Here is a 14,447-nt window from a genome sequence, read left to right on the forward strand (position 1 = left end):
TTGGACAGGGCAGTACAAGCAGCGAGAATGAAATGCTTCAACATTAAAAGAAGCCATCTTGAGAAGTCGAAGTTGTGCAATGATAAGCAGAACTATTAAAGAGGCAAAACTCTGCTACTTGGTCTTTAAGGAATGTTAAGCGTGCTTTCTCTCTTCAATTTACATTAAATATTTGGTGACACAAAACTGGCTGAACTAAAACCATGTTTATTCTCTTACACAGTAGTTGACTTCTATCCTTTGCAGATGGTTAGACAGAAAGGCCCTGGAAAATCACAAGTAAAATTGTAAGGAAAAATAGAATAAGAGAACAAAACTTGCGGGGAAGCAGATGGTCTAAAAGGTCTGAGTATGAAGACATAGAGGAGGGTAAAGAGATCCAAGGCTGTGGCTGAGGTTGTCATGCCGTGACAAAGGCTAGCTTTGGGAATAGATAAGAAATACTTCTGTTCCTCTAGGTGGATGAGCTGCTGGAAAGGTACATTTCTAATCTCCCTAGCAAACCTTGACAAGCAGATGTTAAATTCAAGCAACTGTTAAAATCTGATGTCCACCAATACGCACATTTTAAGTAACTGACCCTTGGCCTTTAAGCCACCCTGCTGAAATATAGTGAAATATAGAAGACAGAAGGAATAAATGGGTCTTTTTTCAAGCTGTAAGAATATAGCTAATGGATCAGCCCTTGGCCCCCATTTACTATTTATATTAATGACCTGAAGGAGAAGGCCGAAGTGCAAGGTAACCAGTTTTGCTGCTGACATGAAAATTGGTGGGAGGGTATGTTGTAATAAAAGGTATTTGGACTCCATAACAGAATGCATCTAGATTGAGTGAGCTTGCAAAAACATGCAAAATGGGCTTTACAGTTGAAAAGTGTAAGATTTTACATTTCAATCAAAGGAATCAAAAGGCTGAATCTTAACTAAATGAAGAGAGATTGCAAATGAGCCAAGTACAGAAAATTGAGATGTTCCTGTGCACAAATTACAAAAAGTTAGCTAGCATGTGCAGAATGAGGATAGATGTGAGGACACACTAGAGGAACTCAGTTCACGTAGCTTCTATAGTGGGAAATGGACAGTTAAGGCTTCAGGTTTCATCTGAACTGAGAGATAGACAAGAGGAAGGCAGTATAAAAAGGTGGAGGCATGGTGTGGAGCAAATTCGCATACTGCTTTATAGTGCCAGTGATCTGGATTCAATCCCACCACTTGGTCATTCTCCCTGTGACTGCATGGGTTTCCTCTGGGTACTCCTGTTTCTTACCACATTCCAGACATGTACAGATTTAGATAGATAGATAGATAGATACTTTATTCATCCCCATGGGGAAATTCAACTTTTTTTCCAATGTCCCATACACTTGTTGTAGCAAAACTAATTACATACAATACTTAACTCAGTAAAAAATATGATATGCATCTAAATCACTATCTCAAAAAGCATTAATAATAGCTTTTAAAAAGTTCTTAAGTCCTGGCGGTTGAATTGTAAAGCCTAATGGCATTGGGGAGTATTGACCTCTTCATCCTGTCTGAGGAGCATTGCATCGATAGTAACCTGTCGCTGAAACTGCTTCTCTGTCTCTGGATGGTGCTATGTAGAGGATGTTCAGAGTTTTCCATAATTGACCGTAGCCTACTCAGCGCCCTTCGCTCAGCTACCGATGTTAAACTCTCCAGTACTTTGCCCACGACAGAGCCCGCCTTCCTTACCAGCTTATTAAGACGTGAGGCGTCCCTCTTCTTAATGCTTCCTCCCCAACACGCCACTACAAAGAAGAGGGCGCTCTCCACATCTGACCTATAGAACATCTTCAGCATCTCACTACAGACATTGAATGACGCCAACCTTCTAAGGAAGTACAGTCGACTCTGTGCCTTCCTGCACAAGGCATCTGTGTTTGCAGTCCACACAGATTTGTAAGGGTTAGTAATTTGTGGGCATGTTATGTCGGTGCCAGAAACGGCGATATTTGAAGTCTGCCCCCAGACTGCGTTGGTCATTGACGCAAATGATGAATTTCACTATATATTTTGATGTACACATAACAAATAAAGCTAATCTTTCATCTTTATCTTTAAGAGTTGGCAGATGATAGGTGGATCCAGGTGTGGGAAATGACAAACAGATGAGCGAGGGAAGGAGAGTGAAAGCAACTTGTGAAGCTGGGAAGAGATAGATGGAAACAACAAAGGGGCGAAAATGATGGAATCTGATAGGAAAGTAAGTGGAGCATGAAATACAGGGTGGAGGTAGGCAGAGTTGGGATTCCATCAGTGACAGAATATCAAATAAGGGCAATCAGGTAAAACCGAGATACATAGAGATTTCTCAAGTGTGGTCAAACTTTGGAATCCACCACTCCAGAAGTTCATGGTGGCTAGATCATTGGATGCATTTAAAGATGACGTAGATAAGCCTTTAAGAGATTTTAAAAATTGCAGGCTATGAGGAATTGGAACAGAAGTGATGAGGTCCGATGCAGATCAGACATGAACACAGAAAATGAGAAAGACTTGAGGAACAGAGTGGTGACTTCTGCTAATATGTTCTATGACTTGAACTGAAATTATGACTGGAATTAGTTGTTTGAAATTCTCCATCACATCTCAAAAACCTTTCAACACTCCTCTTGCATCCCAATTCCCAAATATCCACTATAAGTGAAGTAAATTCAGAGACACTTGGAATACTTCTGATCAGGTAAACTTCTACTCTGTACCTTACCCAAGAAACTACCCTACTTTAATACATATTTTCCCTGCACATTTCACCTCAAATCAGCTATTCTAAGGGTAAACTCACAGCATCTAATTCCACAAACTCTGCAAACTTTTTCCCTTGTTAAATGAAACATACTTCAACCAAATTGCACATTCTTGTCATCACACTCAAGATTGGTTGGGCTGGCTCAACAGTTAAGACTGAGGAATTATGCAAAAATGTTACCAAAACCACAAAATATCCAAAAAATCCTGCAAAGGCCTCCAAAATTCCTGACATTTATAGCTGATGACCAGTGTGTTTAAGCACTGGGGCAACAGGGGGAGCTCAGCATACATTGCATTAGATAAAGTCATCTAAATTCCTTCAATTTTTCTTGAAGTTTTGTGTTCCACAATTCAATATTCCTTCAACTTTCCTACAGAGTTTTATCATTCTAACCCCCCACCCCCCCCCCCCCCCAACATCCCACTACATTTCTAAATGGTAAATGGTGCAGCTAGAAGTAAATGAACAAGCACACTAGCTTCCAGTTGCAACCAGCAGCCAAGTTTGGAAAAATATATTCAGAACTATTCCCTCAAGGCTTCTAAATATCCCAAGAATCCTAGTTAGTCAAATGCCAGTCAACGCTGTATTTGAATGTGCATGCAAAGCCTATTAATCAGCAAGATGGCACTGGTAATGGGAGTATAGTGGTGTTTAAAAGGAAAGAAGATTGTTTCAGAGCGAATTCACTAGTACATGATGCTCAGAGGTTAGTGCTTTAATTATTTTTAACATCAGTGTATAAAGACAAAACTGCAGTCCATAATTGTTTATTTTATTTTAAAAGCCTTACTTTGCAAGTAATTTCCAATCCATAAGAATTTTCACCTCTGCTTGACTGTCCGCCTATCTTTTCAACTCGACTGATCACGCCAAGTGGGACATCAAGGGTCATCACGGGATCCTGGAAAGTATAATTACACAGTTTTGAACACATTGTACTGTATAGGTTATGAACACCTGACTCTTGGACTCCTCCTACATATGAACAAGGTCCCACATTACAAAATTTGAAATGTGTATGTTTATTCATATGCTCATTTCTTTACTTAGTAATTGTTTTGTCCTATCAGTTTTGCATGATTTTAATGACATTCTTTGCATTACTGTGGAGGTATGATTGCCATATCAAATAATATTAGTGTATTTTCTAATGTACAGAAAATGTACAAGGACATCTGTAAAAAACAGAACCTGTTCATTACAGAGGAAGCCCGTATGTAATATCTCAGCTTAACTTTAGCACTCGGCAGCAAAGATTACACACAATCCAGTGGCAATTAACAATTAATTTTATTTAAATACAATAAGGCTTTTTTCCAAAAATGTCATTAAACAGCTAAGCATGTATGACTTAAAAGTTGAAGCTTGATAAGCCACTAAGTACTCCATAATTCACCATGTCCCTTATTCAATTACCCAATAACTGACTGGAAACCAGCTTCTACTGGAATAAACGATTAATGCTCAACATTGGTACAAACTGAAATATGATCTATACACTTATACAATTCTTTATAAGACATTTATCTTTAATGAAGTTGTGAGTAGGTTATTTTACTGCAAACTGAAAATATTTCAAACTTTCCAGCAGTCAGGGAGCCCAAGGAAAATGATGTCACAGGAATGAGGGAAAAGAAGAACAGCTGGAATTGCACCATTCTATCTTAAACACTTCGGAATAATTCTGCTGCAAATTCCGGTATCATATCCTGTAAACTGTCTGGGAGAAATGAAGTGCAAACTGTATAGGAGGAAAATACAAGGCATGAGGGCTGATATGGGAAGGGCAGAGACACAGTGATACAGTGGATGGAAGTCCAAGGTTGAAAGGGTGGGAGGATGGGAAAGACGATGTTAATTTTCAGGAACATAAAATCCTTTTGATATGTAGATCCTACAAAATCTAAGAAATCTGAGATTAGGCATCATCCCTTAATCCAACTTCGAAATATTTGTGGTACAATAAATTCCCTGAAGTGGGAAATTGAAGAAATATATGGTTAAGCAATAGTATTTGCATACAATAAATTATAAATACAGTGAACTGGGACACATTGGGATCAGTACATTTCAACCCAATTAAGCAGCTTCCCCAATAAGCCAAAGTTTCATGGAAATAATTTAAAAGGTATTGAAAAGACAAAGTAACAAATTATGTATGTAAATGAAGGAGCAAATTAGAACACTACTAATAGCACTATAGTGCTATAAAGTTATGTATTAGTTTATAATAGTTATCGACAGAGTAACTCATGCAGCATATAAACAAAATTAGCACAGACAATGGACATTACTTATTTAATTTTACCTACTTATTGTAATCTATAGTTTTTTTTATTGCCACAAAACAAATTTCACAACATATTGTACGCCAGCGATATTAAACCTATTTCTGATTCTGAACATGTCCTACAATCCACAATGTTGTGCTGAACCAATTAAATTAGTAATCAAATGGCCAACTAAACTAATCCCCTCTGCCTACACAATGTCCATATCCTTCCATTTTCCTCACATTCATATACCTAACTAAACGTTTCACAAGGATGATTCCAGGAATGAAAGGGTCATCATAAAAGGAACGTTTGATAGCTCTGGGTCTGTAATCACTGGAATTTAGAAGGATGGGGTGGGGGTGGGGGGAGATCTCATTGAACCTTTCAAGTGTTGAAAGGCTTAGACAGAGTAGATGTGGAAACAATGTTTTCCATGGTGGGGGGGGTCTAGGACAAGAGGGCACAGCCTCAGGACAGAGCAATGTCCATTTAACACAGAGATACAGAGAAATTTCTTTAGCCTAAGGGTGGTGAATTTGTTACCACAGGCAGCTGTGGAGACCAGGTTGTTAGGGGTATTTAAGGCAGAGCTTGATAGGTTCTTGATTGGACAAGGCATCAGAAGCTACAGAGAGGCCAGGGACAAAAGGATCAGCCATGATTGAATGGTGGAGTAGACTCGATGAACCAAATGGCCTAATTCTGCTCCTGTTTTATGGTTTCTTAAAAGTCGATGGATGGTGTTGGACAAGGTTTAATTGACATGGATTGGAGATTTGGGCTCCTCACGCACCCCTCATACAATCTCTTCTCCCTCCTGCCATCTGGGAAAAGGCTCTGAAGCATTCGGGCTCTCACGACCAGACTATGTAACAGTTTCTTCCCCCAAGCTATCAGACTCCTTAGTACCCGAAGCCTGGACTGACACCTTGCCCTATTGTCCTGTTTATTATTTATTGTAATGCCTGCACTGTTTTTGTGCCCTTTATGCAGTCCTGTGTAGGTCTGTAGTCCAGTGTAGCTTTCTCTGTGTTTTTTTTTACGTAGTTCAGTCTAGTTTTTGTACTGTCATGTAACACCATGGTCCTGAAAAACGTTGTCTCATTTTTACTATGCACTGTACCAGCAGTTATGGTCGAAATGACAATAAAAGTGACTTGACTCGAATTCAGGTTTTTGATGTGTTCTAATTTCTAGTTCTAAGTCTGGTCACTCTTCCTTTTTACTGCTTTTGGGCAATTTTTGAATGGGGACAGCCTGCAGGCAATGTACACTGAGCTGAACTATATTCTGTGTTGCTGTTAGTGGGTTTATTTTTGCACTTGGTGGGGGAGAGGTTGAAATTTGATGTTTTTCTTTGAATGGGGTGGCTCCATGGTTCTTTTTTGTTGCGTGGCTGTCTGTGGGAGGACAATTTTCAGGGCTGTATACTGCATACATACTTTGATAACAAATGTACTTTAAATCTTTAATATATCTCTACCACCACCCCAGGCAATATATTCCAGGCACCCATCACTCTGTGTAAACAACTAATTCCTCATCTCCTTTGAAATTACTCACTCTCACATTAAATGCATGTCTTCTGGTGTTAGACATTACAATCCTGGTAAAAAGATACTGTCTATCTCCTCTATCTATGCGTCTCAAAATCTTATAAACCTATATCATATCTCTCCTCAGCCTCCGCTACTCCAGAGAAATCAACCTAAATTTTTCCAACCTCTTGTTATAGCCTTTGCCGTCTTATCCAGGCAGCATCCCTGGTAACCTCTTCTACACCTCTACAAAGCCTCAACATCCTTCCCATAATTGGGTGATCAGAACTGTATGTAATACTCCAGATGCGACACAAAAGTTTTTCAAATACACAATTACACCAAAAAAAATTCCAGAATAGGACCAAATCTCAAAGCTGCACGTCATTTATGAAATTTTCAATACCCGGATTAACTCACAAGGAATGAAACAGTATTTTTCTCCAACTTATGGTAACAACTGAATAAATTAAAACACCATTAAGCTCTTGCAACATTAAACTCAGTCAGCTTTACAGCAAATGAAATAGTATCATTTCAACAACAGCCACACAACACAGCTTAAACAAATCTAAGGTTTCCATTGGTGAATATTTCCCAGGTTCACTAAGACCATTTCAATTTCTGGACATAGTGACCTTAGTCCCAATTATCACTTACTAGTTTAATATTACTGAATGAAATACAGTTTCTAAAGAACCCACAAAATTGCTGAAAAATAACCTCGATGGTCCTTTTCTAAGTTCAAAGAAAATTATTATCAAAGTACACATACAGTGGCATGCAAAAGTTTGAGCACCCCTGGTCAAAATTTCTGTTGCTGTGAATAGCTAAGCAAGTAAAAGATTACCTGATTTCCAAAAGGCATGAAGTCAAAGATGACACATTTCTTTAATACCTTAAGCAAGATTACTTTTTTATTTCCATCTTTTATAGTTTCAAAATAACAACAAAGGAAAAGGGCCCGAAGCAAAAGTTTGTGCACCCTGCATGATCAGTACTTAGTAACACCGCCTTTGGCAAGTATCACAGCTTGTAAACGCTTTCTATAGCCAGCTAAGAGTCTTTCAATTCTTGTTTGTGGGATTTTTGCCCATTCTTCCTTGCAAAAGGCTTCTAGTTCTGTGAGATTCTTGGCCCGTCTTGCATGCACTGCTCTTTGGAGGTCTATCCACAGATTTTCGATGATGTTCCGGTCAGGGGACTGTGAAGGCCATGGCAAAACCTTCAGCTTGCACCTCTTGAGGTAGTCCATTGTGGATTTTGAGATGTGTTTAGGATCATTATCCTATTGTAGAAGCGATCCTCTTTTCATCTTCAGCTTTTTTTTTTACAGACGTTGTGTTGTTTGCTTCCAGAATTTGCTAGTATTTAATTGAATTCATTCTTCCCTCTGCCAGTGAAATGTTCCCCGTGCCACTGGCTGCAACACAAGCCCAAAGCATGATTGATCCACCCCTGTGCTTAACAGTTGCAGAGGTGTTTTTTTTTTATGAAATTCTGCACTCTTTTTTCTCCAAATATACCTTTGCTCATTGCAGCCAAAAAATTATTTTTTAACTTCATCAGTCCACAGTACTTGTTTCCAAAATGCATCAGGCTTGTTTAAAAGTTCCTCTGCAAACTTCTGATGCTGAATTTTGTGGTGAGGATACAGGAAAGGTTTTCTTCTGATGACTCTTCCACGGAGGTCATATTTGTGCAAGTGTCACTGCACAGTAGAAAAGTGCACCACCACTCCAGTCTGCTGAATGTCTTTTGCAGTCAAACGGGGGCTTTGATTTGCCTTTCTAGCAATTCTATGAGCAGCTCTCTTGGAAAGTTTTCTTGGTCTTTCAGACCTCAACTTGACCTCCACTGTTCCTGTTAACTGCCATTTCTTAATTACATTATGAACTGAGGAAATGGCTACCTGAAAACACTTTACTATCTTCTTCTAGCCTTCTCCTGCTTTGTGGGCATCATTTATTTTAATTTTCAGAGTGCTAGGCAGCTGCTTAGAGGAGCCCATGGCTGCTGATTGTTGGGACAAGGTTTGAGGAATCAGGGTATTTATAAAGCTTTGAAATTTGCATCACCTGGCCTTTCCTAATGATGATTGTGAACGAGCCATAGCCCTAACAAACCAATTAAGGTCTGAGACCTTGGTAAAAGTTATCACTCTAAAATTGTACAAAACAAAAATAATACACTAATCTTGCTTAAAATGTTGAAAAGAATGTTTCATCTTTAACTTTATGACTTTTGGAGATCAGTTCATCTTCTACTCACTTAACTATTCACAGTAACAGAAATTTTGACCGGGGTACCCAAACTTATGCATGCCACTGTATGTCACTATATACAACCCAAGATTTGCTTACTTGTGGGCATATTCAATAACCATAATAGAATCAATGGAAGTCCACTGGGTGTACAACAAACTATGCAAATACAAAAATAAATAAACAATAAATATCAAGAACATGAGATGAAGAGTCCTTGAAAGCAAGTCCATAAGCTGTGAGAATATTTCAATGATGGGACAAGCGAAGTTATCCTCTCTGCTTCAAGAGCCTGATGGTTGAGGGGTAATAACAGTTCCTGTACTGGTGATGTCAGTCTTGAAGCTCCTGTACTACCTTCTTGATGGCAACAGCGTGAGTATTTCCTGGGTGTTGGAGTCCCTGATGATGGATGCTGCTCTCCTGCAGCAAATCCCTGTGTAGATGTGCTCAACTGTGGGGAGGGTTTTTCCCGTGATGGATTGGGTTATATCCACTACTTCTTGGAGGATTTTCCAATCAAGGGCATTACTGTTTTCGTACCAGGCCATGATGCAAAGAATCAAGATATTCTCCACCGTAGAAAGAAGTTTAATCACAAACAAGAGAAACTTTGCAGATGCTGGAAATCCAAGCACCACACACAAAATGCTGGAGGAACTCAGCAGGCCAGTCCAGGACAGGCCTGGAGTCCTGATGAAAGGTCTTTGCCTGGAATGTCGACTGTACTCTTTTCCATTGATGCTGCCTGGCCTGTGGAATTCCTCGAGCATTTGGTGCGTGCTGTAGATATAGAAGTTTGTCAAGTTTTAGATGTCATGCAGAATCTTCACAAACTCCCAAGGAAGTAGAGGTGCTGCCATGCTTTCTTCGTAATTGCATTTACATGCTGTGCCTAGGAGAGGTTCTTGAAATGATAATACCAAGGAATTTAAAGTTGCTGACTCGCTCTACCTCTGACTGCCTGATGAGGACTTCTAGTTTCCTCCTCCTGAAGTAAATAATCAGCTCTTTCGTCTTGCTGACATTGAGTGAGAGGCTGTTGTGGCACCACTCAGCCAGCTTTTCAATCTCCTTCCTATAATGCTGATTCATCACCACATTTAAATCAACTAACAAAAGTGTCATCAACAAAATTAAATATGGCATTAGAGCTGTGCTTAGCCACACAGTCATAAGTGTAAAATGAGCAGGGCAGGAGGCCAAGCACACAGCCTTGTGATACACCTGTGCTGACAGAGATTGTGGAGATGTTATTGCCAGTCTGAACTGACAGGAAATGTGAGGAAAATGAGGATCCAACTGCACACAGAAGTACTGATACCAGGGTCTTGAAGCTTGTTCATTCCTGATGTATTCATTTTTGATGTTCAGATGTTGCAGGGTTGAATGAAGAGCAATGAGATGGCATCTGCTGTGAACCAGTTGTGCCGATAGGCAAATTGGAGCAGATCCAAATCACTTCTCAGGCAGGAGTTGATATGTTCCGTCATCAACCTCTCAAAACACTTCATCATTGTGGATGTTAAGTGCTACTGGATGATAGTCATTGAGGCAGTCTAACGTGTCCTTCTTAGGCACTGGTATAATTGAAGCCTCCTTGAAGCAAGTGGTATCTCAAACTGCCAAAGCGAGAAGTTAAAAGATCTCAGTGAACACTCCAGCCAGGCATCCCACTTGCACTGGATGTTTTCCCTGTGTCTTATCACACATCAGCCTCAGAGACTGAAATTACAGGATCATCAGGGGGCTGTGGGAATTCGAGATGGTTCCCCCATGTTTTGATAGTCAAAGCGAGTATAGAAGACATTGAGTTCATCTGGAAGTGAAGCTCTGTTGTCACTTATGGTGCTTTTTCACTTTAGAGACGATAGTATTCAAGTCCTGTCACACTGCTGAGCATCCTTTATTTAGCCTGGAGATGGCTTTCCACAGATCATACCCGAATCTCTTCTAACTTTGATCGCCAGTCCCTGAATTGAAAAAATTTTCCCCTGCACTCACTTCTGCATCAGTAGCTGCAGTGGTAAGAGCTTAATAATAATAATAATATACTGGCATTTTACTACAATCTGATTTAAACAGTCTTTCCTACACTTTACAGTAGCTTAAATTTCAGTATTCAGAGATTAACAACACGCCTACTGTGAAGTGCAATGCTGCAAGAAAATATAACACATTGTTCAAATGTCAAATTGATGAATGGAATGCCGTACTGTACCAGAAACTGTCTCTGCAGGACATTTTTTAAAGCAGAAAAAAACCGCACCACAGCAGCAAGATATCGGTTAGGGTGAAGGCTACAAGTGGAGTTTATGTACACAGGTTTGACATCAGAATTACAGTAAGACTAATAGTTAAAGTCATCTCTGTGGGATATTCTTGGCTATACTACCAAATAAAAATGAGATCTACACATAAACGACACCATGATAAAAATTACATGATATTCAAATATTCAATAAAGGCCAATTATTACAATGTCAATGCCAAACCATTATAATGAACATGTAATCGTAGGATGAGAGAAGATTCAAATCAACAACATAAATCTATTAAGAGACTTTGATTGTGCGTATAATGGTCCTACTAGCTTAGCTAAAAGTAATACAATCTGCAAGTGAATACATTCTTATTCTTAGAATCATGGTCTCTCTGAGTGTTGCTGGGTGAGTGGTGAGCACTGAAACTTTTTTGTTGAAACTAGCGGGGGGGGTGAGGGTCGAGGTCGATGCTTGTGTGGGGGTGCGGGAGGGGACTTTGTAGTTCTAATGTTTTTCTGTCATTCATTCTTTTGGGGTTCCACTGTTTTTCATGGATGTCTGTATATACAAGTGTAACATGCTGTAAGATTTCACTGCTAATGTAATGGCCTCTCTGTAACGTTTCACTGCTAAGGCTAAGGTAATGGTTTCTCTACAGCAAGGAGGTTCGTGAAAGGCTATGCAAAAGTGAGTCACCCGTTGAATCAGCTTCTGTGTGGTTACCCTCCCTGAAGAAAGGGAGGGGGAGAAAAAGGACAGGATGGAGAGCATCTTAGCCAGTCAGAGCCCTTTTGACCGAGGTGGGATGCAAAATGTGAGAAGGCACTTTCAGTTGCTGAAGTAGCTGCTGACCCAGGTGTCAGGGCTGGCCTTTGCAGACCCCGACTGCCGTATGTACTGCACCCAGATGCCAGCTGAGAGAGTTTAGGGGGCATCAGGATCAGGGCACCAGGTTGAGACCCGTTGTGTTTGACAGCTGGTGTCTGTTGCCCTCTGAGAAAAACTACCCCATGCACAAGTTGGAACTTCTGGCATTGAAATGGGCAGTGGTGGATAAGTTGAATGACTACCTCTACGGGGCCAAGTTTGAGGTGAGGACAGACAACAACCCCCTAACTTATATCCTGACCTCGGCGAAACTGGATGCCACAGGCCATCAGTGGTTGGGGATGTTGTCTGCCTATGATTTCAGCCTGAAGTACCGGGAAGCAGGAACATTGATGCTGATGCTTTGTCCTGACGTATGCATGAGGGACTGGTCAGGGACCAGGTGTGCATGGATTTCCTGTCAATAGAACCCGATGCCAGCAATACGGCGAATGTCTTAGTCATCATGGACCACTACACCAGATATGCTCAGGCTTTTCCTACCAAGGACCAGAGGGCATCTACAGTGGCAAAAGTGTTATGGGAAAAGTATTTCATCAATTATGGCCTTCCCGGCCAGATACATAGTGATCAGGGATGGGATTTCAAGAGCAGACTCATGCATGACTTACTGGGCATGCTTGGAGTCGAGAAATTGAGGACCACGTCTATCACCCACAGGGAGGTTTAATTGGACCTTGTTAGACAAGCTCAGGACTCTGGAGATCAGCTGGAAGAGCAGGTGGAGTCAACATATTGGGCATCTGGTTCACAGTTACAACTGTACACGAAATGAAGCTACTGGGTACTCACCATATAATCTGATGTTTGGGTGCGAGGCAAGGTTGCCCATTGACCTTTGTTTTGGGACTGACAAGAGTAATTTACCCATGAAGACTTAACTGAAGTATGTGTCTGATATGAGAAGAGAACTAAAAAGGGCTTATGAATTATCTGGGGTTGCAGCGGCCAAGCAGAATCATGCAAATAAGAGGAGGTATGATCAAAAGGTGAGGTTCTCCCAACTCCTGCCAGGAGACCGAGTCCTCATAAGAAATTTGGGGCTGCCTGGAAAGCATAAGTTGGTTGACCATTGGACAGCTACACCCTATGTGGTGAAGAGTCAGATAACAAACCTACCAGTTTTCCGGGTGAAACCAGAGAATGGGAATGGACCTATCAAGATTCTCCATCAGAACCACCTGCTGATCCTGGAACAAGAGGTGCAGATAGACCCAGAATCTGACTTGGAACCTACACGCCAAAACGCGGGGCGACTGCAGGGCCCGCAGCAGGTGAGGTTAGGCCAGCCCCCACCCAAGAGGGATACTGATTCTGATTCGCAAGATGAGGACCTGGATGTGTGGTATATGCTGCCTTTCACCTATTCCCCATTGATTGAGGAAGAGACTCCGGCAAAGTGGGGGGGGGGGGGGGTTATCTGTGGGCAGCCTGGGTTAAAGCAGGACTCTGCAGGGGAGGAAGCGGGGCTTGGCCTCGGGACAGAGGGCTCCGAGTTACAGGTGGGCACAAGTGATAGGTTGGGGGAGGCCTCGCCAGGTAGACCAAAGTATCCCCAGTAGTGTCTGAACCTGAAGAGTTAGATGAGGGGGTGCAGAGGTCTCAGAGAATTAGGAGACCACCAGATAGGCTGGCTTACATAGCACCAGGGGAACAGAGTGTGACCCCTACCACTTTAGAGAACTTTGTCACTGCCTTGTACACCTGGATTGATCTTTGTGTTGGCAAATTATCTCAACGTCATGAGGACATGACTAAATTTGGTGGGGGAGGCAAGTGTACCACACTGTAAGGTTTCACTGCTTATGTAATGGCCTCTATGTAATGTTTCACTGCTAAGGCTAAGGTAATGGTTTCTCTGTAGCAGCAATGTTTGGGTTATGACTAAAGATAACGGGGTATGTTAGCCAATGAACAGGATGTTATTCTTTCTTGTATGTCTGGGAGCAGGGATTTCGCGGTCTTTTGTCAGGGAGAGATGAAAAGAGAGAACGCAAATGGAGAGACTTGGCAGACCACTGGACGGAATGGACTGAGGAGTGAGGGTCTGAGGGTCAGCTATGCTTGGAGGACAACGACAACGGGAACAAATGGATGACACTGTGAGCTCCAACGTTTGTGTATTAGACTGTTTCATGAGAATGGGCCCTTTTCCTTTTTTTGTCTCTTTACTAACCATATAGTCAAATTAAGAATTATAAAGCTCAATCATTTAATCGCATATTGTGTACTGTTTGTTATTTCGTGGTACTGATTTGCAACGGGGACACATCGCACAGCATCCACACAAACGAGATTTCTTAAGTTTCCTCTAGATTAAGCTGCTAGCCGAACCGAGGGTTACACAAGTACTTCAGGTTGCATACTGTGTACATTCTCTGATAATATATGGAACCACTTGCACCATTTGAAATCAGAATTCGAATAACCCTGCAA

At 41.2% G+C, this 14,447-nt stretch overlaps 1 protein-coding gene across 2 annotated transcripts in view; it reads right to left on the reverse strand.

The window, feature by feature from the left end:
* The window catches only part of LOC140734181 (myotubularin-like), a 134,871-nt gene that overhangs the window by 76,309 nt on the left and 44,115 nt on the right, over positions 1-14,447 (reverse strand). For both annotated transcript variants that reach the window (XM_073057827.1, XM_073057828.1), the window contains exon 5: positions 3,572-3,682. In XM_073057827.1, coding sequence (XP_072913928.1) covers positions 3,572-3,682 — 111 coding nt within the window. The remainder of the gene's footprint in view (positions 1-3,571; positions 3,683-14,447) is intronic.

The sequence above is a fragment of the Hemitrygon akajei genome, chromosome 10, assembly GCF_048418815.1.
Source record: "Hemitrygon akajei chromosome 10, sHemAka1.3, whole genome shotgun sequence".
NCBI lineage: Eukaryota > Metazoa > Chordata > Chondrichthyes > Myliobatiformes > Dasyatidae > Hemitrygon > Hemitrygon akajei.